This window comes from Stegodyphus dumicola, chromosome 9 (assembly GCF_044657685.1).
Source record: "Stegodyphus dumicola isolate Sdum_Otavi_A_Nest chromosome 9, ASM4465768v1".
In the NCBI taxonomy this organism is placed as follows: Eukaryota; Metazoa; Arthropoda; class Arachnida; order Araneae; family Eresidae; genus Stegodyphus; species Stegodyphus dumicola.
In genome coordinates this window covers 89,970,151-89,997,720 of record NC_140776.1, presented here as the reverse complement: position 1 = coordinate 89,997,720, position 27,570 = coordinate 89,970,151, and the positions used below count along the sequence as shown (strand labels likewise).

At 35.4% G+C, this 27,570-nt stretch overlaps 1 protein-coding gene across 1 annotated transcript in view; it reads left to right on the top strand.

Annotated features, from left to right (window-relative positions):
- Window positions 1-16,543, top strand: part of LOC118189715 (acetylcholine receptor subunit alpha-type acr-16-like) — a 39,729-nt gene extending 23,186 nt beyond the window's left edge. The window contains exons 6-8 of the mRNA XM_035360373.2: window positions 1,500-1,705; window positions 10,648-10,773; window positions 16,135-16,543. Of these exons, the coding sequence (XP_035216264.1) occupies window positions 1,500-1,705; window positions 10,648-10,773; window positions 16,135-16,475 (673 nt within the window). The 3' untranslated portion in view covers window positions 16,476-16,543. The remainder of the gene's footprint in view (window positions 1-1,499; window positions 1,706-10,647; window positions 10,774-16,134) is intronic.
- The last annotated feature ends 11,027 nt before the right edge of the window (window positions 16,544-27,570 follow it).

Sequence of the window (27,570 nt, the reverse complement as noted above, 5' to 3'; positions counted from 1 at the left end):
CTGCTATTTCTCCTGAATAATAATAAATGGATCCTGTTTTTTAAACTTATCGTCTGATTATTTAAGCTACGACTAAAGCTGATACATCACATATATATAAACAATTAGAATAATAGGACGGTTTTTTTTTTCTTCTTAATGCCCTTTAATGATATTCTTTTGTGATTTTCTAATGTTTTTAATTTGGCATACACCTGGTATGCCAAACGAATTTTCATGTAAGTAATTTGTAAGTTTTCACAGTCTGCAATCCCTGAATATGATCTCCGATTTTGATATAAAATATCTCCGTTAATTTTTCCACATGGAATTCACACTTTTTCTGCTTTTTTTTTATAACGACTACATATCTACATATCTTTCCTAAATATAAGTATAGAAGTGGCACTGTCTAAGCTCTTAGAAATCGAAAAAAAAGGGGGGTCAATTTCGTAATTTTTACAAAAATGATTTTTTATAAATTTAAAAATGCACAACATGAATGTTTATATCATTTAAAATTTTTTGTTATTGGAAGTATATGTCAACGGCAAACATTTTCGAAAATAAACACCTGGTAAGGACGTAAAGCTGCGTTCAGACGGGGCGTAAAGGACATAAGTGTTTAAAGCCGAGCTCCTTTGCCAAGGCAACCAGTCTGTGCTACGTCACAAAAGCTGGTTTAAACTTTGAACCCTATGCCACGAGCCCTAAACCAGCTTTTGTTGGGATAAGCGTCGATAAGCGTCGACCAGCAGAATTTGGGATAGGCGTCGACCAATCAGAGCGAAGCTAAAACGAAGCGGCGTTCTACAGAAGATTTCGCTGTCACAAAACAAGCAGAGCGAACGCGGGAAATCAATCGAGCAAGAGAACAGCGCGGGAAAGTTGTAGACACATCCACGCATGCGCAAATTTAGCTTCTCTCATTGGCCACGGCTTACACACCGTTCTCGCAAGTGTGAACGGAATTCCCATATTTTATGCCCTTAAGACTACGCCTCTATGCCCTTTACGCCGCCGTCTGAACACAGCCTTAGTGGACAAGATGTAGTACTGGACAACTCGCTCCCTCATTTAGTCTTATGTTTCTAGAAATAAAATAAGGCTAAGTATATTCAAAGCCTAAAGTTTAGTAAAATCAAATAAAATTATGTTTTTGTGTTAACAGAGTAATGAACGAAAGGTATCTTTGAAAATCCTTGCGAGAAATTTAAGTTTCTTTCAAGCATACTGGGGAAAGTAAGTCTGCCAGTGAGATCATCTAAAACTCAGCATTTTCATACTGAACTCTTACTCTCTCAGTATGCTTCCAAAAACTCCTTAAAGGAATTCAAACTAACCGGTATGACAACCTATAAATTGTACTTATCTTTAATTCGATTTCCTGATTATATCTCTTACCGTATAGTTTAGCAAGAATGTTAAAAAACGAAATGCTTTTTGCAGAAATATTTATTTCTAGATGCGAAACATAAAAAATGATTAACTCTTAATTAATGTTCTTTTTATATTTTTAGATTGCCACTAGCGCCATCAAATGAAGCACAGAGCAGTGAATGGGTTTTAACAAATGTGACGCATGAAAATTTTATATATACTATGCAGAAGGAATACTACAAATACCATGTTGTTAACGTACATGTTTATCTACAAAGAACTTCACGAATTTATCGATATATATGTGTGGTACCGTCTCTGATTGCACTCTTTTCCACACTCTTTGGTAAGTCATTATTACTAGTTTAGTATATTATAACGCACACGAGCTCGTGTTTAATTATTGGGTTAACTTTAACGAGGGTATAGATTAGATTTACTAAAAAGAATAATTTCTAAAATGCAGTTAAATTATTCTCAGTTGACACTGATTACGAAGTCCTAAGAGGACAATTATGTTTAAACTATATTTTCATCTAAAACACAATAAATAAAAATGCAAAAATAAAATATAACTGTAAAATATATTCATGCATCTATAAAATATGTTCTTAGAATTAAATGATTGAAAGCTATTATAAATATAAAAATGCAATGTACAAATATCTAATTGTATATGATTTCTTGTTGAGTTTTATGTTTATTAGTCAATTATGTTTTCATTTTGTGTTTACTATCATTTCTAATTCATCGCCTCACACCAAGAAGCAAATTAGTTAATGCATTTACATACAGCGCCTTTGAATTCGAGGGAGAGAGAGAGAACTTAGCATTGGGAATTCGCCTTAAACTAGAAAACGCATTGCAGTCGGAATTCCTCTAAACCCAGTTTTGTTTAATTTATTTGTCAACGATCTGCTAGATACTCTGACTCGTGGCTTATTTTCCTACACAGTCTTCCACTGCAGTCTTTTGTAACGTCCAGGCGGCAAATAGTGGCTAATGACGTAAATTACTGAGTTGGCTTCCGACCCACTTATATAAAAGAACACTGCATGATTGGAAAGCAAACTCAACAGGAGCTTCCACTATCAGCCAGCCACAGCCGATGGGCCTGGTCGGCAACTCAGATGACATTTATTGAATCATAAGTAAAATTACAGAATCATAATCTCATGCACATCAAAATTGTTATAAAGCTAATTCTCCTACACACATCGAAGTGAGTGTACGTGGTACATAAGGTGCAGTACATTTCGTTACAAAATACAAAATGTTACGCTGGTAAAGTCAGCAAACTAAAATTTTATTTACCAGTTTACATGCTAAAAGTACAGTAGACTCCTGATTATCCGCGCCTGCCGCACAAAGTTTTTTTTTTTTTTTTTTTTTTTTTTTTTTTTTTTACAAGCGTAAAGCAAAGAAAATAAAAATATTCACAAAACTGAGCGAAACGTTAAATTTGCTAACATCGGGCTTATTTATAGCAAAAATATCCCAGGCCTTTTCGGAACCTTCCCCTCGACCCCTCTGATGAGTAAGTGATTTCTTACTCACCCTTGGAGTGCCCGCTCCACCGACCTTTCTCGTCTTAATCTCACTGACACGTCCACTTCCTCCCACTCGTCATTGTTAGTTTAAGCCTAATAATGTTTGTGAACCAGTCCGAGTTAATTTATTATCTTTTTATTGTATTCAGTGCTTGTGCTTTTTGGTTTTGTGTTTTTGTTACCTATTTAAAATGTCAGGAAAACGAAAGAAGGTTGTGTTGACGATTGCGCAAAAACTAGAATTAATTTCCAAAGTAGCAAACAGCGCTACAAGGCAGCGGATAGAATTGGATTACGGAATCGCGGAAACAACAGTGCGTGACATTCTAAAGCAAAAAGACAAACTGGTGAACTTTGTCGGACAGTGTTTCCGCAATGAAAGCGCGAAAAACTGTGAAAGGTTCTACCTTTGATGGACTAGACACGGCATTGACAGAGTGGTTAGCTCAAGGGTAGCGAAAAGAGGGTACTCCTGTAAATGGTCCTATCATTGCAGCGAAGGCAAAAACCTTTTTTGAGTTGTTAGGCCTGAAAGGAAATTTTGATGCGTCTTCTGGCTGGTTGACTCGTGTTAAGCAGCGACATGGAATTCGAGAAATTGGACTTCATGGGGAGAAACTTAGTGCTGACCAACAAGTAGCCGACTATTTCCACCATAAATTTGAAGAATTTGTTTTTTAAAAAAGAGCTATCTTTTGAACAAATTTACAATGCCGAGGAATCGGGACTTTTGTGGAAATGTCTTCCCACTCGCACTTTAGCATTTTAAAATGAAAGTAAAGCGGCGGGTCATAAAAGCAGCAAGCAAAGGATCACTATCATGTCTTGTAATAACGCTACCGGTGGACATAAACTTAGACATGTTGTCATTGGAAAGTCAAAAAAACCGAGATCTTTCAAAGGCACAAGGATAGAAAATTTGCCGGTTGACTACTTTAACCAAAAAAAAAAAAAAAAAAAAAAAGGATGGATGAACCGAAACATTTTTCAAGAATGGTTCAAAAACATCTTTTTTCTTCAAGTGTGTAAACATATTAACTCGAAAAACTTGCCTAAAAAAGCTGCGCTATTGATTAAGCGTTAATTAAACATTTTCTGTTGTTTATTTTACGTTTTATTGTATATAAAACGATTTTTCAAAGCTGGAATTTCAATTCCGCGGATAATCGGGAGTGTACTGTATGGCTTAAGACTGATAATGTGTGGGTAATTCTGCTTTAAAGGTAACGTGCGATAGGTCGAAAATTGCACCATAGTGCATACAGTCGAAAGTTAAGAGAAAATACCTTCAGTAGTACAACATTTCTTATTCCGAAACATTACGAAAATTCCTGTTTATACAGTATCATATTACAGACAATTAGATTCGCATTCCATATTGTTGTCCTTCTGAAATATAATCAAAGCGTGTTTAGGTTCTCTAGAGGTACTTCTGCATTTCATTATTAGTTAATCAACAAATTAATAATGGAAGAAAAAAAAGATGTATTCAGATTAGTGAGTAGTAATTGCGAATGATACTACTATTGTGCCTGCGTAATGTACTTGCATGCAATATCATAAATAGACAATAAAATAGATACAATAAAATGCAATAAAAACATACAATGAATATAAAAAATACATACTTTCAAATTATTAGCAATACAATGCTTATATACAAATATTAAAACAATTCATAGTGCCAAACTATTTACAGTGCAAATACACACATATAATCTCTTAATCTTTATAATGGAAGTAATGTCCTTCCTATTTCCGAGGACGTTCAAAAACGCGGAGATTGAGATGATACGTAATTACATTTAAGAGAGCACCGTACTTCAGTTACTACACAAATTCTAACATTATAAAGATACATTGTACCAGACATTGTGATGAAATCGTCATTCTGCCAGTATGACGTGCTTGCAAGCAATTAAATGCTTTCTTGCAAATGCAATAATAAAATTTATATTTGCATACAGTAAAATATAATATTTTATACTACTGCTATAATTTACATAATTTACAGAAAACATAATATTTTATGCAACTACTATAATTAATTTACATAATTTACAAATGTTACTACCCAAATGTATGACATAGCACCAGTATAAATATTGCAGGCACTAAGTAGTTAAACCGGTTTGAAATTTTTCAGATTCAAATACTTAGTACAAATCTGTGACTATCATAAATTGCAATGTTAAAATTACTGCGTTACTCATTCAATGTATGCCATGGCAACATTTATTCTTTATAGTGTTTTGCTATACTCTGCCATGATTATATTTTCTCTTTATAGTGTCAGACCTAAAAGAATCACTCACTAAAAGTTATTAGCCTCACTTAAATTAACATAAGCTATGCTTAATATGCAGAATAATTTCATTACTAGCTCGCAGCGTACTTTCCTACACAGTTTTCCACTATAGTCTTCAATTTCATTTGTGCAAGCTTGTTTTGTTTTAAATTTTGGAACCACTGAACCCAAAAGTTATTGCTAGCCTGTCCTAAGTTGTTTCTAATCTCTGCAGATAGGAGAATACTAGGTGATCTAGGTGGCCATCTTCCCCACGCTCGCAGTTTCCGTTCACTCTGAGTTCAAACTTGCTGAGGCAGGATAGGAAGGGCCCATGGTCTGTAAGATAATACGTACAGTTATTACTCCCTGTACGGTCTTCTAACAAGACTTTCAGAATCAGTCTACACACTTGCAACCCTGCTGTATCCTCATCCAATTCAGCTTGCATCTTGTCTGTTAGTTGTTGTAGGCTTTGCCTTTTTAAGTATATCACAGTATTGACAGTAGCTTAGATTTTTGATATTTGCTGCATTTTTGGCAGCCAGATCCGCTCATTCATCTAGATATTATGCTCGCATGGAGAGGTAATCATGCGAGTAAAGGCCAGCAAACTTCCGGAAATTGTAACATTATATTTTGGGTGCTCCTCACTATAGGGCTGTGAGAGTTCTGCCCCACTACTGCAGACAGAATGAAAGCTGAGTGATTAAAAATTTTGTTCCTGGGACTGCTGGACTTTTTCTTAGACAATACAGTGTTATTTTGATAGTGAGTAATTCCAACTAGTAAACGGAATTATTGAATCTTAGTTTCTTTTTCCATTCATATTTAAGACTGCATTGTAATGCAGCAATACCCTCACTTTCTGGGATATTTGAGTAATCTGTATTAAAACACCATTCATGTCCGTAAGCTCCTGTGTCCCACTAAGGAGTGTAAACTCAGCCATATTGTTACATTCTGAATGACAAAATTCAGCAATCTATGTTGTTCATAATCCATGTGGATGTAGGCATGTATATCCCTATTGGGTGGCCGTGCGTTGTAATCTCCTAACATGTGCAATAACAACCTTTCTTTCATCTACGATGTCGAGTAGCGTACTTACCAGAATCAGCGTCGTTGTGCAGAATGCTATATGAAACATTAGCAGCAGTTGGCGTTGTAGGAAGAGTGTAATTCGTCTCCATAAAGAAGTCTCCATAAGGAAGAGTGTAATTCGTCCCATATCACAGCTCCATAAAGGACAATCTTCTCAGCTACAGTCTTATACCAGTTTCGATGTAATCTGCTGAATGTGCCCCACCTGCTCGAGATTGTAGGGTTCATTGAGGGCGTGAGTGAGCTAATTAAATTCTTGAGCGAGTTGATATGTGAGAGCTAGTCTGTTGCCAAGCGCTATTCAGAAATATTTAAGCTCTTTGACACAACTGGATGACAAAGAGTCTGAGACAGGGATTTCTTCTTCTCAAGGGTGCCATCCTATAATTAGGGCTTGTGTTTTCGGAACATATAATTGACACCTATGCTTAATAGCCCATTGTGCAAAGATATTCAAGCATTCCTGCCCATGATTCTCCAGTTTCCCAGATTACTGCGGCCCGATACCGTTAGTAAGAAATTGTCTGCAGAGGCCATAAAGTCCCTCCTACCTTCTCAAACAGAGAGAAGGTAGTGTATTTGCTACTAGATTCCAAAGAGTAGGTCCTAAGCATGAACCCTGCGGACAACGTCTTGTGAGTGTTTTCTGCACTATTTAATCTCTAACGTGATTTGCACACTACGGTCTTTCAGACAGTTTCTGAGATGTATTGTATTGAACCTGGGCAATTCAGGGTATCCAGATTCTTCATTATGTTAGGCCCGCTGACTGCCATATCTATGGATCCAAATTCCACCCCCAGAGAAGGCATGGATGTTTGTAAAGGTGTAGTATTTGTGCGGCAAGGGGGCATTCAAAAAACATGGCGAACCCATAGTATTCTCGAGAGGTTGAGGGTAGTGAAAGAGGGGTGGGAGACACTCGGACCGCCATCTCAAAGTGTTCTTTCTTAAAATGCTGACGAACCGTCAGCATAGTTGCTGTTAAAACTTACACATAATACACTTTAAACTGCCAACGATACGCCAGCGTTTCATGTAACCCAAATCATGAACAGATAAGCTACAGTATTGCACTATCAAGTTTTATCACTGGTGTCTAATATGATTTGTCAAAATCAACTCACTGAAAAGCAATATTATTATCTCCTGGAGATATAATAATAATAATGCTAAAGGTATATTCATCAAAAGTACTCAACTTTCCGTTATTACCTGAACAAAATACACTCCTTCTAAAAAACTAAGGAAGAAAGGCGCAACACGGGACAAAATAAAAACTATTCAATGGATATGCGTGAAATTGATTCCAGAGATTGGTGTGGCATTATTAGACCACATAAGCAAAATAATAAAGCAAAGACACACGAAAATACATGCATTACGATCACCACATCCTGGAAGACTAAATGAGTCGGAAGTATGGGCAATGGAAACATCATGCTAATAACGGTTATGATAACCTCCGGCTGAAATGCATTTCCAATGATTTACAACGGCGAGGCAATTTTGGCAATAGTGTCGTTGGCCACTTGCTGTGATGGTAGTACCAGTTCCTGTGGTAATGCATATCGGAGCTCGTGGAGGGTGCCTCGTGACCTACTGCGATCTGCTATTCGTTGTCCAGACATGTCCCACACATGGTGTGGGGGATTCAGGTCCAGTGATCTAGCAGGCCAAGGCAGATGTGAAATGGTTTCACTCTCCATACAACTCTGTACCACTCTAACTTTATGCGGACAGGAGTTATTCTCATTAAATATTGCAACAGTACCCATTGCAGCGATAAAAATAAGCACAAGGGCTGTAGAATTTCATTACGATATTTGGACGGCTATGACGGGACCACCAGGATTCACGTAGAGGTCAATGCAGCCGTTCGCTGCTATCCCATCCCATACAGGTAAGCCTTCTCCTCTGTATCGAGAATCGTTCTGGATGTTAAATCGAGACTCATCTGTAAAGAGTGCCTGGCACAGCCATATTTAGACTTGATAAGACCCTAAGCTATTTGAGACATGGGGCCTTTTATAAGTCTTTTATAATATATTTTAATACTATTTATACTATATTTTAATTTTGGGGGGCCCCCAAGAATGTGGGGGCCCTAAGCTATAGCTTGTGTAGCTTATAAGTAAATCCGGCCCTGGTGCCATGCGACAGGGACAAAGAAACAAAAACCATAGGGCGTCAAGCGTACAGTCCGCTTTCATGCAGTCGACGCGATATAGTTTGGCTGGATATGGGCCGTTCTGCAGCAGCAGAGAGAAAAGACGTCAGCTGTCATGCTGTTAGCGATCTACGGTGTCATGCACACAGCAACAGAAAGCGATCGTCTGCCATTGTGGTAATCCTCCAGTGTCCAGACCCACCTTTTCTACAGGAGTTTTGATCCCTTTGGTAACGATTCGTCAGCCTGCTGATGATACTAAGATGCGCATTCAGCTCTCTTGCAACAGCAGATAGTTTTGCACCAGCTTGCAACATCCCGAGAGATCTCTAACGCACTTCATCGTGAAAATAGTTTCTTCGGCTCATGCTTTCCGTTTTCCGTTTTTTTCGGCTATCTCGGATTACATGAAATTGTTGCTGCTTTCAAACTGACATATAGGTTCTATCCCTTTATAAGGCGTTGTGGTATGATTACGGTATTGCGTTTTATGCTAATTTTGGTTGCCTAATTGCATTTGCCTTATATGTAAATTATATGAGGCAAACCTCATATGTAAATTGTATGATTTAATTCCTCTTTTTACATTCGCACCCCTTTTTTGCGTTTGTTGCTTATTAATTGTTAGTACTAATATACTTAGGAGTCCTTTTAGATGGCAAATTCACCTTTAAGGAGCCTGTTGAATAAGCGTTCATTAAAGCTAACTCCTATACGGCCTTACATTAGCTTGCTTGACAAGAATTCAATGCGTAGCCCCAAGAGTAAAACAACTCTCTAAGGCCAATATTTGCCTATGCCATATCAACTTGGGTCATCATTTTAAAAACCCAACAGCAAAAAATATCTCGTTTCTAGAACAAGTTCCTAAGAAACATGATAAGTTCTCCATGGTTTGTGTAATTTTAAATGAGATAGATATAGTTCACGTACATGACTATAAACAACAATTTACCATAACTTCTTTAGTAAAACTTCAACGTCAGAATTTTCATCATTCACGAAGTGTGTTCCTACAGTATTAAATAATTCTAAAAAACGAAGAATAGTGCACTACGACCCGAGTTTCATATATTACTTTTGTGTTTGTATATTCAGGGGAATAGATTGATTATTTTTGTATATACTTCATTAATTTAATATCGTGAGTGCATCTATTAACGTCTATAATCTGATTCAGACTGTACACAATTCCAGAAACATTTTATTGTTTCCTATCCTCCACCGCTTCTCCAGCTTGACAGCATAATATCACATTACAGTGCAGTACTTTGAGTATTATTTCATATTTTTAGCCAGCTCTCCCGAAGACATATCCAGAAATTCAAGTAAAACATTCAGGTGTTTCCAGGTCTGAAGAATTTCCAAGTCCGAGAGTGAACTATTGATAGATGATTTACTTCAACCGACTTAAGCTTTGCTAGGTTTAATAGCTCGCGGAAGTTAAATGCCTGAGCTAAAATTTCCAGCAGATTTTGTCTTCAGACATTAACACTTCAAATACTTTGTTACCTTCTGTCACTCAAAGGCAGCTCTACAGGCAATCCTGAATGGAAGCTCCCTGATCACCAACGGGATCCACTTTTGTCTAAAGAAGCTTCAAAAGTTAAATAACGTAAATTCCACGGCCAAGTACAGACTGAAGGAACTTTCAATTCCAATAACGCACTAGCTCCACAACATCAATAGAGATCTACTGTAACTAAAACCAGACTTGTCAGACTTGGAATTGGCCATTCACAGAGGACTGAAAATTGACAGAGAGGGTAGAAAGGGTACAGAGAGTGTAGGAAACCTTACAGGAATTGTGATAACTGCCCGAACACAGAACTGACAACTTCATACATTTTTGACAACGCACACACAAAAAAGGAATAAATACAAATTTAAACTTTTAATAATGTCTTAAAATCCTGTAATTTCATTTCGCTTGTGAAAGATAGTGAATAATTAATACCCCATATTTCGTGTCAGCAACTGAATTCCATAAGAAATACTCAAAATAGTTTCAAAGAAGAAACTAAGTTTTTAAATGCAGAACAATGTTGTCGAAAACTGTCGATAAGAATAAACGTATTCTGATTGTATAGTTATAAAATTACTTTTTAACTTTCATTGTATCATTTCCATAATAATATTAGCTAAGGATGTATGCATATTCTTCCTTTATATTATAGGTTTCTGGCTGCTGCCACATGAAACGTCTCGTTACATGATTGGTTGTTCAAATATCATCGTGATGTCTCTGCTGCTACAACATCTTGCTATGACCACACCAGCTGGGAAAGACATTCCTTTAATAGGTGAGCAAAAATGTTAAATAAAAAAATCGATGCAGAGTTAAGAATAATGTTTTTTGATCTTGTGCTATGACGAAATACACGAACATAACAATTTCTGTCGTAGACAGCAGTAAACGCCTTCTGTTTTCAAAAAATTCTCGAGTTTTATTGCTGAGATATTTAATACGAATTATCCGTAACACAAGATGTGCACCGTGCCTACAAAAGTTTTATTCGGCCTTTATTTTCTCAACCGTTAGTTTTAGATATATATGTCCAATTAGAAAAGTGTTTTTAATGGCGCAAATATTCATGTTATGTCACTTTTAAATTTGAAAAAAAATCAGTTTGTAATAACTGCAAAACATAAATTTTACACCGTTTTCCTATCCCAATAGTAAAGTTTAGGCTAATTGTCAAAAATAAAATATAAAAGGTTTGACTCTCGTGTGACAAAAGTTGGCAGGCATATTAATTTCAAAATTTGGAAAATATTACCTCATTTTCGACTTTTCTTAAAGTGCCGCTTAAAACTTTAATTAGAATAATTCGAGGTTAATTCCCCTTCCCCTTAATATCATTCATTGATAATCTTTCGATATTTACTACTGTGTAAAATTGTTTAATTTATAATTTTGCTACCTTTAGTACACCGAAAGAAATTTCTCACGGGTAATTTATAAGTTTTTAACTACGAATAAATTACCTGTGTGAAATTTCTTTTCCTAAAAATACATTACATATCCTGTTAATAATTATAATATATAACCACGTAACTTACTAATTATATAAAAATTCATTAAACTAAAAATAGGTTTCATTTTTAGTTTATGCAAATAATCACATACCATGTAGTTATGTGCCCATAAGTCTGTAACTGTTTTCTAGAACGCGAATACTACAAGATTTTGTGAATAAGATCTTCTTTTTGAAAAAAAAATTATACTGATCTTTCTGAAAATAATATAAAAAAGTTATATTTTTTCATGACAGTCTGCATAACGGTACTCTTTACTTAATCTATTAACATCAGAAACATGTTTCTGAGCATTAATTTCATTTATAGCTGTCTACAGTTGCAAAAATTTCGTTCTTTAATTTATATACAGCTTCTGAACATGATCTCTACTAGTTTATTGATAAATTATTGATTAGCTTTTAAAACTAAATTTCACGGGCAATTTTTGTCGTGTAAGAGTCAAACATTTTGTACTTTATGTTTTAGTACGGGTACAGAGTTTTACTAACATAAATGTAGCGACTGGAGGACCGTACAAAAATTAGATTTTTTTAATTTTTACGGACTTCAATTTTTAAATTCAGAAATGACTTTATGAATATTTAAGTCATTTAAAACATTTTTCTGCAACACAATATTCGATAAGTTTATTTTTTCTTGAATCTTTGTGCCATGGTTCTCCTCACAATGCTTTCTCATGGGCCGAAACAGACATTATAGCCTTGCGATGAAAGTCGCACTTTTTGTTGCGAAATTCTAAAATGCGAACTAACTTGCATTCTCATAGCAGTTGATGCGCACTTTCATGTTAGTACTTAAAAAAGTAATAAAAATGTGATCTTATAAGTACAAAATTTTTCTTCTGAGAAATAAAACAAAAAAATATACTTTAAATGTTTTATAGAAGGTTTCTGAGTAATAAGAGTTATAGTTATGTAAAATTACAATTAATCAAGCACCGTAACATCTTCTTATTGAACTAAAATTTGTGTTTAATAGCATAAAAAATTCTTCAACTTTACTGAGCTCATAGTTGTAAACTTTAAACGTAAGTCCGCTTTCATCTAGTAACTTCATTATGTCCCATTGCTTGAAATGCTTTGATAGCCAAATCATACTAAACAATAAAACGCTAAAATAAAAATATTTTGTCACACAAATTTTAGAATATCTAATTATTCCTTTCAATTTAAAATAATTCGATAGTCTTGCTTCTGAACTATACTTTTATTTTGATTTAACATACATGTCTAATAAATTCCTCAAAACGTTTTGTTTCATATTATATGAGACAAAAGCGGCCACAAACCAAATAGTCCTTTAAGTCTTCCTTTTAATTTGCGTATTTTCCTCTCTATTCTAAAAATAGTAATATTTTTTCTGAACTGCATCATTTTTAGAATAATCATATTACATGACTTTTATATAACGATGATGACGTAGCTACTTCAGAATTTAAAGCGAAGCCTTTGTCTTAAGAAGCCTCCATACTGGATGACTAAGCACTTACCTTCTGCACCTTGGTGTAATCAGCATTTATGCAATCAGCTTTCATACATTACTACAGCTAGTCGACTAAAATATCATCCGTCTCGGAAACCCCTAACTGAAAGCTCAGTTATCTGTGCAGAATGCGCTCTGTCTTAAAGTTCACTTTATTTATTATGTTACACTTCCACACACAAAAACATATAAATGTGTATGTGTATAATAAAATATATTATATATTGACGATTGGGCAATAATTGCAACATGTTTTTCTGCGTAGTTTGGATAATGCATAACGAAAGAGAGACTTTCGGAGAGACGTGGCTGTTGACACATCACATAATTTTAGTTCTTGATAAAGCAACCTTTGAAAACAACATCAGGTTCACATATTATCATGGCCGCATGTGAAAAATTTCGCAGTTCTTGAAAACCTTGTTTGCATATCATAATATAATTTTTACAGTCTTTCTCATGGAAGTCTTCGCAAAACTGTTGTATTGAATATAAAACCGAAAATTTTCTTGTAAGTATTCATGAAAATTGTTATTTATTTACTGTAAAACAATCCGCATTTTTTTATTTTAAAACAAAGTATGTAAGATCTGTCTCTTTTATTCCACATAAACTAAATTAGATCCTACAATGAACCTGACGAATTCTCGCACAGGCGTGAATAAATTACCAGCACAGAGGAAGGGTGAAAATAATCCTTTATTTAAGTCAAATAATTAACAGAAGGCCACGATCTTCGTGCTTTACAATGGCACCATCAACTTGCGGTGAATCTAAAACGTAGAATATAATTCAAGTCAAATCTAAAATAAAATATTTCTGGATTAGTACGTTAAATTACGAACAGGTTGAGAGATAGCAATAAAACATGCGTTGGCTAGCGAAAACACGCTCTGAATAAACTCAGTGATTCACCTATTTGAATACTCACTTCACTTAATTTTAAATTTAAAGCCTGGCAAGAAAATGAGAGGGGAAGTTGAGAAGTTCAGAAAAGGTATAAACTTAAAATAAATTTGTTGTGCAAAATAAAGGAAACCCTACAAGTAAAATGGAACTTTAGAAGCAAATAAACATAGAAAAGTAACAAAATACAGTAAAATAACATAAATTTTGATAAAAATATCGGCAGGTTCTCTACAAGCGAATCAGCGTAACTGCTTGCTGATGGCTGTGGGATGCTCAAATATAACAGCAAATAAATATCTACATTCCTTATACAAGGTTAACTGGCTTTTAACATTGTATAAATATACCAAAGTTATTAATTATGATTTATACTTCACTTATCTTTATTTATGAGTTACTTTTCACTTACCACAAGTATGTTGCCGAACTTGATGAAGCTGAACGGAACGGAAGAATTGATTGAGGAATTATAATTTCCAGAAAGTTGGTTTTTGCAATTATCTTTCTAAAACAAACCATCTAACAACGGCCAGCATACAAATTTCACTGTGCCTGGCAAAACATGGTTAACGGCTCTCCGATGGAGATTTAACTTTTCGGCACGCGGCTCCAAGAAGGTTCGCCACCTCTGACCTAGACCGTAACAGTTAATCACTAATTTCGAGAACATTTTTATCTCTCTAAAGTGAGTTCCTTTGGAGTTTTACGAGACAGATAAAGTTCCTGGTGGCTAATAAATCCGTAATAAATTCTATAATATCTTGATGATTAGGTGATAGTTGCAACAACTTTGCAAAGGCCTTTTTTCCGCGCAATTTGGATGATGCATAACCAAAGAGACGACAGAGTGGATTTCAGACTGACGTGGCCGTAGAATACATCACATACTTTAGCTCTTGATAAGAAAACTTTCAGAAGCATAAACAGGTTCATGCATTATCATGCACCCAATCTTCATAACATTCTTTAAAATTTTACCTCTTAGGCAATAGGCAAAGCAGAGAGGTAAGCGACGCGTCTTAGCAAGAGCGAAGCCAAAGCGAAAAGAGAGAACGCATTCAGCAAAGCTTGTCAAAAGTTTCTTTAATCTGATTGGATAAAAGCTGTCCGCATTGCAGGATTACATAAGAAGAAAGCCTGAAACAGATTAATTTTGAAAAGACGTAGTACAGAAAGTTATTGTAAATAATTTCTAATTTTAGAACAGAAAGGGGGAATACATAAATTAAAATGAAGAATAAGGGAATTATTACTTATGTATGATTGTGATTCACGCATATAAATCTTATACGAATTAAAGTAAAGCACGTGATTCATTTTTATTTTGAAATGCGTTAAATAAGACAAAATTTTGACACAAGAATCTGCTTTGTGTAAACTGAAAATATAAGAAATGAATATTTTGTTGTGCGTAACAGATATATTCGCATCGGCTTTTATCACTGTGGGTATTTGTCAATGTGTATTTTTATCTGATTGGGCTTTTAATCAATGTGATTATCTACCTGTTTGGACTTTTATCAACGTATTTATCGTGTATGCAATCATGATTGTTCGGTTTTTTAAATGGACCTTTGTCGTTTGGGTTTTCGCCTACTGGTCTTTTACCCGGTCACCGAATTTTAGTTATTTTATGCAGACTCTTTTTTTAATCGTTACCATTTTTAGAATTGACCTGCATTAGTAAATTTATATCAATTAAAACCTTTTCAATCAGTTAATTTTTTACCCATTTAGAAACTGATCAATCAGAAAGGAACAGGAAAATATATTGACAAGGTCTGCCATTTCCTGTCCGCATTAAGTAACAAGTTTTAAATTTCCATAGTAAACTAAACTTCTTTAAGCCTTATTTAATTCAGCGAACGCGTGGGGCATATGAATCCCAGCCCCACCGAAATAAGCATAGATATGCAAAGCATTTTGATAAGAAAAGCCCTGAAGAGAGTCTTTGACGCTAGTTTTGTTTTGTAGGACCTCTTTCTTATTCTTGCGGAAAAATAAATAAATAAATAAAAGGTATAAAGAAAATAATATTACGTGATATAAAATATCAATTTTTGTTTTTGTAATAAAAATATACTTTGTTAATTGTCTTAATCTTTATGGTGAAAACGTTTTTCATATTATAATGTGACTTTCACCTCTCCTTTATGTGTTCACTTAGTAATCACATGTTAAAAGTATTGTATTTAGTTTGACTATTTTATTATTATTATTTTTATTTTTAGCACAGTACAGCGCTACATGTCTTTGCATGTCTACCTTGTTTGTTTTGATCACAGTGGTAACGAATCTCCTCAGAGATTCCTCTGGAGCACCACCGAATGGTCTAGTGCGTTTGGCTCATGGTACTCTGGATAAATACCTCTGCTTGTTTATGTTTTCTTATTTTACAAATGAAGACAAAATTCTTGCAGAAGTGTCTTCAGAGACTCGTAGTGTGACTTCGCTTGAGGAAGTTAAAAAACGGAACGACTGGATTTGTGTCTCTCTGGTGATAGATAGGATTGCATTTTTTGTATTCACCTTCATTTATATCATTCTAATTATTGTTCTAGCTTCTGTGTAAAAGACTCAACTGTAAAATTACAGTTTTTATTCGCTTGTAAGAATTAATAAAGCCCTTTGATGGAATAATTTGCAGTATGTTATTCAGAGATTCTGACCAATTTAATGTTTCAACCCGTCAAAACACTAATATTCTGTAGCTCTTAATTTAATTCCTTTGCTTGCCAGAGTCTTGAATCCAACGCCTGTTTCAGACTATACGTGTACCAAGGTGAGCTATTATCAGCACTAGAGTAAATGCTTTACAATAAAATTAAAACAACACTAACTTCATTTGATTAACTTCATTATGACAAGCTTATAAATGAACTTAAAACAATGTAAAGTCCACAACTTCTGAATTTTGCGAACTTCCAAACACATTCAACAATTGCTGGTTTAAAGCTATTACGACTAGAATTTCTAACTAATCAATGAATTAAACACTTGGGAGTAGATTTTCTTTCCAAATTAAACTTTCATCTAATCCTTCTCTCTGTAAATGCTCTCGAAGTCAAGACCAGTTAACATACTCACAATTGCGAACAAGCCCTTTTTTTAACAGAAGCTAATCCGAAGAATATGAATGGGAACGTACCCACGTTCTTTGGCTAATCTCACTAGGATCCAGCGTAAGCTATAGATCAGGAATGACAGTATTTAAACTTTATTCTCAAGTACTTATAATTTCCATAAATTTCTGAACTGGACGACGAAGCCGAGAATAAACAAAACAGTGTAAAAATTTATACTTAATTGTTAGATACACGTCATACTTATCCCGTATTCAGGGCCGTTCCTAGGCCATTGGCTGCTCGCGTACTTTCCTAAGATTGCCGCCCCCAGATTAAAAAAAATGCTCAATGATTAATAAAATTTTTATTTCGTACTCACTAAGTACATACATATGACAAATTGTATAAAAAGTACTTACAATGAATTTAATGAGTTTAAAATATCTAGGTGTGGTGTCGCGAGAGTCCGGCCGACCCTGATTTTCACCACCCGCGTACTTTTACGCACTCCACCCCTGCTAGGAACGGCTCTATTTAATTACTGGTATACATTAATACGTTACACACACACTGGACAAATTATTTAAAATAATTTCTAAAATTTCAGTTTGGTATCTATAATAATAAAAGAAAGTTAGCATATATGTGCACTCTGCTACCTCTGCGTAGTAACGGAAAATTCACAATTATAGAATGCGGCACGTAGTTTTCCACCACAGGGGAATTTCATGTGCCCCTAAAGTGATTCTTTTGAAATTACTCCTTTCTCCTTTTTATTTAGTATTGAAGCTCTTTGCAGATGTAGGTGGAAACACCTATCTTGTCTGTATATCTTGGCTTCCTATCAACATACTGTTCAAATCTAATGAACAGTAAGTTGGTCAGACAATTAAGTTTGTAAGGATCTTAAGTTTTACTAACGTTTATTTTATTTTAAAACTTTACTATCTTTTCTTATTTTCCACTTCCAGCCAGAATTAAATGCGTTAACTTGTTTATGCAAATTGTACTTGCTAACGCCCAAGCATTTAAGTTGTGGCTTTTTGCCAAGCATTAGAGAGAGAGAGAGGAAGTGAGTCGCTTTGCGACTGCATTACACGCAAGTTTTCAATCAGCTGCTGCTTGCCTTTAAGGCCAGAGGTTTCGTCCTCTTGATATTTAAAACGTATTGTAGTTTCGGCAGTTTGTGTACTACATATGTAATCTTTTAAAAGGCCAGTCTTAGTAGACTAGAACTAGAAGAGAACACATATATTACTGGAGTCTCTAAACTGATAAATGAAGCCCATACTGCTCGATCCCTAAAGATCCTTCAACTTCGGACCTCACGAAAGTTAAAAGTGCTATCAAATCTTCTCATATTCTGCCAACGCAGTTGAAGAAATCATTTATTCCACCTATTACTAATTGCGCTAGGCTTTATGCTCTTCCAAAAGTCCACAAAACCGGTATTCCTTTTTGACGAATTGTTTCCAACATAGGTAATGCTTCATATCCTTTGGCCAAATATTTAGTTTCCAGATTTTCTCCTTTACTTGCTAACAATATTCACACTGTAAAAAATTCTGTTGAAGTCATTGTTAAACTTAAAAATATTTCTCCACTTCGTTCCATTATGGTTTCATTTGATGTCAAAATCACTGTTTACTAATGTTCCGGTCGAAGGAGCCCTAAATTGTCTTGAAACTAGGCTTCGGGAATTTCACTTCACACATACTGAAATTAATGAGTTGGTTTCGCTTACTAAAGTCTCTCTAAGTCAAATCCACTTTGTTTTCCAAAATGCATATTTCCGTCAAGTTGAAGGATTGGCTATGGGTAATCCTCTCTAGTCCGGTACTTGCTAACATTTATATGCACTATTTTGAAATGAAATTATTTGATAAACTATCTTTTCGTCTTTGGATTCGGTATGTAGACGACACTTTCACGCTTTTTGTCTGTTATAAAGATGATTTATCCGAAATTCTATCTATTATGAATTCAATTGATCCAGCCATCCAATTCACTCTTGAAATTGAATCCAACAATTCCCTCCCCTTCCTTTATATTCTTATAACCCGCAATGAAACTGATTTTAGCACTACTGTGTATCGTAAACCCTTTGCAGTTTGTTTACCACCCCATGCCAAGTCATGCCACCCTGTTTAAGCAATAAATGGCTTCTTTTTACTATTATGTATTCCGCACGCTTAAAGTTTGTTCCTCTGAATCTTTGCTTACCAATGAACTTAATTATTTGAGAGCAGTTGCGATTGACCGTGGATTTTCTCCCGTGATTATTGATAAAGCCGTTAAAAAATTTTCAGATTCCCATGAAAGAAGACATTCCACTGTTAGAAATAATATTAATGACCTGGTCGTGCTTCCATTTTATCCTTCTGTTAGCTATAAAATTGCACGGATTCTCCAGAAATTCAATTTTCAAGTCGGTTTCTCCCCTATTAATAAAATTCACCCTTCGATTCTAAAAGATTGCGTTTCTGTCTTGAATTCTTGGGGAATTTATAGTATATCGTGTCAGTGTGGTATAAGATATATTGGCCAAACAAAAAGAGCGTTGAAGTTTCGTATCAAGGAACATGAATCTTATGTCAGAAAAGGCGAAATTAACAAGTCTTCAATAGCGTATCATAGTTGGACATTTAACCATAATTTTGACTCGGGGGTCTGCAAAAATTATCCAAAAGGCTTCTTCCATAGGTAAATTGGATTTTTCTTGAGGCTTTTCATATTCACAGAGATTTAGAAGGTTAATGATTTGAAGTCCAATCCAGTCCTTCCTAATGACTTTAAAATTCTACTATCTTAATTCAGTTATATTTGCCGATAGATAGCGTTACCTCCTCGCGTTTGGTACTACCAGAGGGTAAAAATCCGTTCAGTGGTTGCTTTCCATTATTCGAAGTTCAGATTTTGAGCGTGAAGGTGCAATTGCCCCTCGCTCCCTATTTTTAACTTCGCTAATTCTTTGTCCTTTGTTGTTACATGTTTGATCAGATAGCCTGGCCCAGTAAAAGTAGGCGGCCAGTGTAACTCTGATTAAAAATCCGGTTATAACCACGTGCAGTGCTGATAAGGACCACGTGTTTCTGAGACTCCTTCCACTTTATTTTTCTTCTTTCTAGGTATTTCTTTCTCCTGATGAGGAGGGACCTTTAGCTGTCCTCGAAATCGATTGAGTGTTCAATTATACTTACGCAAAATACAAGGTTGTTTTTACAATTTTGATTGCCAGCCTTAGTGTTAGGCATTTGCAAACTAATTCAAAGTTAGCTCTTATTTAAAATTCTAGTTATTAGTTTTATATTTTTACGTTGAGACCACAAGTGGTTGGTCTCTGTATCCCGAAGTGTGGGAGCACCTGTAGCAACCTTATAGAGAATGAAGGGTAAAGTCAACCTTTCCTGCTGGTGTTGTCTAGTCCACACATATTTGAACATAGCTTGAGTAAACTATCTTTTCCTATTCAGGACACATCACGTTTCCAAAGCAAGTCAAAAGACATATTACTCAAAGTGTTTCTGATTGATCATCATCGACCAGTCAAAAAACATACAAGTCCTGACAAGTTAGTTTCAAAACTTAGAGCAACTGAACTCAACGATTTTTTCTCGGCAGTCAACAGTTATTTGATAGTATGCTAACAATAAGCCTTGACTACAGAGGCAAAACTCACTCAGATCTACAACGCATTTTGGGTTGGAATGGGTACTTGTTAAGTTCCTAACATTTCCCGAACTCGGTCAAACCTTTCGTGGATTGCCGAAGTGCAGTAAATGTCAGCGCTAAATTCCTACACTTTGGGTGGCTTATGCTGCTGGACAGCAATACTTCGAAACGGATTCCTCTTGTTCCTAATTAAGATTATTTCTACCTTCAAAATAGGCCGCTTGTATAAAATTTGCATAGTTCTTAGGAATATCGTGAGGAGACAAAACACGTAGATGGAAATTAGTACAAAGCTAATATAATAGTAAGTAAACTCAAAACATAAACGTCAGATCTTAGGATTTCAATTTTTGCACCATCGAAAGAATCGGATTATCTTCCAAATGAAGTTTATTTCGAATCTTCAGCAATTTGCCAGTTTTTAGAAATTTCTCAAAAATCGATCGAATTTTTCGATTTCATAAATGACTTTTCATGACTTTGCACACAATTTCACGATTACAAAAATTTTTTACACTCATTACTTATTTTGAATAATTACAACAAATTTCAAAATTTCATAACATGAATAATTTTTATTAGTTTTATAATAGTATTACTGTTAAAATTATGGAAATTATGGTTTTTGCTGTTATTATTACATTTCTAATTTTCTTATGTTATGCAAAACTGGGAGACCCCCAAAGTTTTTTCTAAATATAAACGTATATCTGTTGGGTAAATCCTATTAAATTTAGCGATCTATTAATTCAGCAGTGGTTAAGAGATTGCTCTGGAAGTTACTTATAAAGGCCTCCGTTCCTTGCATAAGTAAACTGGCCTTTGAGATCTGCTCTCAGAAAAAATTAAAGCTGCACTCCCTCATATATTAAAAAACAAAATATAAATTATATATGAAAAAATTATAAGGTGGGAGCCTTCAAAGTTTACACTGTATGCGGAGGGTAAAAGGAACAATTATACAGAGCTAATACTAGGACTCTATTTCTGAACCAGTACCCTGAATATTCTCTTTATTTTACATTCAGTTATACATTACATAATTATAACATTCATCCACTATAACTTGGAACTATTTTTCTCCTCCGTTTCACTTTTTAATTACATTACACATATCGAATTTCGTTACACTTATATTTAAATTTTTAATTATTAATGTTTTTAATAGTCATTACGATAATGCTGAAAGTCATACTTTGTATATTTTCTAAATTATTATTCAAAACGCATTTTGTATGCTAATATTCAAAATTATTTAATTTGCATTCCATATTTACTTCATTTTTAGAATAATTATAAAATTCTTAACATTAATTGAAACATTTTAAAAATAATTCAAATACTTAATGATTAATCACATTACAATTTAATAATCTTCCCTGAAAAAAATATTAAAATTCTTAATTAATTAAAAAAACAGTTATTTAAATTTATATTTTAGTATCATAAAATTTTAATTTAAAAAATCGCTACATATTTTATGTTCAGTATGATGAAAAATTATCATTTGCAATTCAGTTATAATTCAAGACATTCTCATCTGCTCTGCAATAAACTACTAAAAACGCATTTAGCATATACTATTACCAGGGTAACAACTTTAAATGTACTCGCACATTTTGTAACTGGAAAATCATTTAAAGAAAAGAAATTCTTTTTGTGTTTTACTTACTTTTAAACAACAATTAGTATGATTTTCCGAAATTCCTAAATGAAAGTTATAAAATTTAAATTTAAATCGAAGGCATCATTTTAAACTGAAAACTCATAGAACTTTTACTAATTCCGTATTACTGGAAAAAAAGTTCAGTTTATTTCATCGATGACACTTCTGTCAAAATATCTAGCCTGATACTCTCTAGCCTCTAGATTCTTGGAAATACTTTATTAAAAACATGCGGACTGAATTTTTATGCACTAATATAGCGAAGTAAAATAATGTAAGAATATGCTTTTATTTCTTTTCATTGAACGGATTGTCAAAATATTACGTAGACACAAAATAAATGTTTAGCAGAAGTAAAAAATATTAGTTTTTGCATATGAAAAATGTAAAATTCAGTATTTTAAAATTAGAAGAATTATTGAAAATAATACAAATAAGTAAAAAAAGGAAAAGGAATACAATTAAAATCCGATTCAACTTTGTAAAGAAGAGGTAAGTTTACAAATAACATATGTAAACGTATCTTGTTTACATTGTCATATGTGTTTTATGTATTCTATAATGTAAATGGTATGCGAATTATAATACGTAAATGGAAAAAGTAAATATTTCGTAATATGATAATACACTCTGCCACAAAAATTATGTGAGAAAGAAACGAACTACTATTACGAAACTTAACATGCATGTAGTGTATGAGGACATAAACAATTGATTATAAATTCAGAACAAAAGATCCTTTTATTAAAACGTTATGGCATGAAAAAGGTTATAAATCATTAAATAGTATAGCCACCTCTGGCAGCTATACAAGCAGAACCACTGCACGGCATTGAATCAGGTAGGTCACATATGACCCCATGCGAAGGATTATGCCATAATCTTTACAACTGGGCAGTTAATTTCCCAATATTGCTGTGTTGGTGTGAGGTCTGGTGAACTAGCAGGTCACGGGAGTACGTCAAATCCTTGAAGACATTGTTGGGAGAGTCGCGCAGTATGTGGGCAGTGTGTTTTGTTGATAAATGGCACCTAGGCGACTTAATAACATAGGCAGTACAAACAACGTTAAAATGTCGTCCACGTAATTGCGAGCCGTCATAGTGGCTTGACGGACGACTAAAGGGGATTGTGTGTCCCAACAAATCGCTCCCCACACTGTCACAGTGTTATCGCCGTATGCCGTTAGACATTAAATGCCGGATCGGACCGCTGACCTGGGGGCTTCCACACGCATGTTTGTTAGCAGCACTGAGACTAAATCTGTATTCATCGCTGAAGATTACATGCCTTCAGTCAATCACACTCCAGCTTGTCGGAGTTCGGCAAAAATCCAGTCGACACTGCCTATGATGTAAGACCAGTGGTAGACGTCTTAATGGACGTCGGAAGCATATACCAGCGTTGGCCAGTCGTCTTTGAATGGCTTTCTTTCATACCACCGGATGTATCGAAGGTGGTAAATGGCGTCGATTTGATACTACTGGCGTGGTGCGAAAGTGGCCGCTCTTATGATTGCGCGATCCTCGGGCTCATTTTTGTTCCTGAGACATCCTGACCCTCTACGATGGTAGACTATCTCTTCCGTAATCCATTGTCGCTAACACCCAGTAACTACTGTATCGCTTCGACCGAGGTGGTGGCCGATACGTCTGTTCTACCAACCCACTTCTCTGAGGCCTACTATATATGCCCCTTCTCCAAGGGGCATATATAGTAGACCCCTTGGAGAATGGCCCCATGCCTCACAGGCACTATACATTCTTCTTTCTTCTGCCCTTTCTCCTTCCTCTCTTCTATTATACGCCCAAGTCCAACAACGGTTCATACTGCCGCCGGTTACATCTCAGAAGCATCTCCAGTCACAACATCGTTTATCCAAGTCGACAGATTCGTTTGAATAGTCCTACAGCACGAGCTATCGTGCTTTTAAACTCTCTCAGCTGAGCATCTCATTTGTGCACAGCGCTCTTTCTCTTGTCTCATTGGTGTCGAAATTTAAATCATTTGCATATCTCTTACCAGACTACATTCCTGCGAAGTTTTGTGATTGTAACTCGATTTCTCTTGGGTGCACATATTTTTTGTGACAGAGTGTATTCGGATATAATATAAATATATAAGCATAAAGCAGAATATGATTTGATATGTAAACGTACTCTGAAATGTAAATGGTATGCAAATTATGATATGTAAACATTTTGCAATATAATAATATTTATACTGGGGTGTAATATAAATGTTGATTTATAAAGATCTCTAAAGCAGCGGTTCTCAACCTTCAGACTAACGCGTACCATCTAAACATAAACTGAAAACCTTTAATACCACCACTACAAAGTACTACTACTTTAACCTTATTTGTCCCATGCAAACCTTTCACTATTGCTAGATAATCACCCTCCTGCTTCCTTTCCAAACTCACAAAATACATGTTTATTAATTTAAATTTAAGTTATTTTCTAATATGTTTTATAAATTAAAGTAGAAAAGTAAAGAAAATATTAATAAATACTAAAACTTATATAAAAGCAGCTTTTTATATTCATAAAGCTAAATAGTGTGGTGGACACCCATTGTTTAACCATTGGCAATGTGGGTGTTGTCCAGCTACACTAGATATCCAGATAATTACACCACACAGGGCATATAGGAGACCCTGCCAGGCGTTGCTGCAATGCTTTGTATATTACCACACTACGGGCAGTGCATTTCTTTTTCCCTTAAATATACATGGATGTTTTCACAGTTGGTGCCTTACGCACTTACATGCTATGGAGGACAGCTCCAGGTCTGCTTACATACAATAAAGCCAAATACTTAACAGATAAGTAAAAGACTGACCGCATCACTTTCTGACGCTACAACATTCTCCCCAGAGGGAATTCGATCCAGGTTTGAGAGGCCCACCAGCGGCCGAGCGGCAAAGTCGCTGCGTACTGGTAATTCGGCCCTGCAAACAGGCTGGCTGCACTTATGTTTTTTGTAGTTTTACTCATGTGTAACGTCTTACGAACTCCTCCACGAAGACTTTCCTCTCCTTAGGCAGATAGCCCTCGAGTCGTTTGACGCAATGAAATAAACCATACTATCTGTTCATGCGAGAGTATAAATGTACTCCGCTTTTAATTCAAAATTACAGGACTTCAAGAAGTTGTGACTTATCTCACTTGTCTGACAGTAACATCAGAAGAAGCGCACAAAATTCATCTTGGCAATGAGTGCAAGATTGCGCCTGTCGTTGCCAAGAGCCATGAGCACCATGCAGGTGACAGGACGACTTTCCTTAGTTTCACACCCCAGTTTTGATGGACAGCACCCAGGAGGCACGGGTTCGAGGGTCTCCCACACCTCTTCCCCTACCACGAACCTCTCGAGAGGACTTTCAGCTCGCCACATTTTTAGAGTACCCCCATGCCGCACAAGCACTATACATTTACAAACATCTACGCCTTCTCCGGGATTCAAACCCAGGCCCTTCGGTACTGCAGTCAACGTCGCAGTACCGAAGGGCCAATACGTCGCTAACCACTATTCCGGTATGGGCGACACGCAAGAACTGATGTCCAGAAATGGCAAAACATTTACCATCAGCTGAAATCGAAGAAAAAGGTGTGTTTTACTTGACAGATTCAAACGAGCATTTGTCTCCAATGGCTTGACCTATATTTAACATCCCTGAACTGAAACAATAACAATATCCGTGGATTCTGAAATTGTGAAATCTACTAATATACCAATGACTAGATCTGGTGGCTGAATAAAATTCAAGAAACCTTTAATCTCTGTACATATGGTCTCGTATACAGATGGACCTATCGAATGCTTAGCCATAATTGAATAAACCAAAGTAAAAAATCCTGGTTGAGAACACTGTCAATGAGTGCAACTGAAGTACAGAAAATGACGGGATATACTGGCGTTTCCGGTTGCCCCCTTCGAGCGAGCCCCACCACCGCCATTTCCCTCTAGTCACTCTTCTGCCACACTTTCCCATGCCATCCCTGCAACACCATACCCCGATGATTGATGACAAATAACACACTATATTTACTGCGTTATATTACAGTACGCGGGATCTTCGTGAATGAATAATGGGATTTTATGAGGATTCTATAAAATGTATATTATATGAAGTGGACTGAAAGAACTTTTATTTAATAGTATCACTTAAAACGATTATATGCATAGCATATATTATCAGGCTATAGTATATGCACATAATCGCAGACATGTCCACGGTCGTCAGATTGGGCTTCTGAAAACACTTGAGTGAGGCCCAACACAGTCGAGATTCTCCTACAGTATGTTATGTTATAAGGTATTTCTCCCGTCTTCTTGGCATGCCTTCATAGGGTAGTGGTCAGCACGCTCGGTGCGTATTCGAGGAGCCCGTGGTTCGAGTCCCGGCGAAGGCGTTGTTCATTTTTCATCGCTCTTGCTTCGAAACAGCCTAATGTCTCTACAATGCGACCTAATGATTTAAAAAAAAATTGGCCTCTTTTCCCTCTTTTTCCTTGCTGGTATTAAATAGTATTTGCACATACAGCAGACGTGTTTTCCTTCCTCAAATCGAGCAAATGGAAGTGGAAGATTATGATCTTAATAAGTACATTTTTTAAACAAGATTGAGCGTAGTCTCATTTTGTGGATCATGTGCAGGATTTTTAAGATGACAGATTCCATGTGGAAGATTTCAAGACGATATGCAGGATTTCTGTTGATTTTCAAGAAGGTGGATTTGTTAGGACTTGTTGCCGTAGCGTCGTCAATCGCTGGCCTTAACTCACTAGATTTCTTCCCATCATTTGCTGAAAATGAAATTTACAACGGAAGAAATCATAATCTTGATCAACGCAAGTCACAAAACAACTGCAAGCTTTACGTTAAGTGCCCTTTGCCAGAATACGAACTGAAACTGAATAATGCTCTAAATTCTGTCGTGCTGTAATGATATGCATGTTAAAACTTATACTACCATTTTTATTTCGTAAGATTAATTATTGTTCTTTTTGCTAAATTATACCAAACTATTTAGCTTATTTTGCAAACATTAATGAGAATAAACAGCATAAATTATTTTTTGCAAACTAATTTTGTGCAGTTTTATGCCATCGTTTAATTTTTTTATCTTTTGGTGGTATATATAATTGATATAATTTGAAATGTATTTGGTTTATGATATAATATATAACTGGAATATGCATTTGTTACTTTACCGTAATTAAGAACTAGTTCTTAGCTTTATATATTATGTACATAGG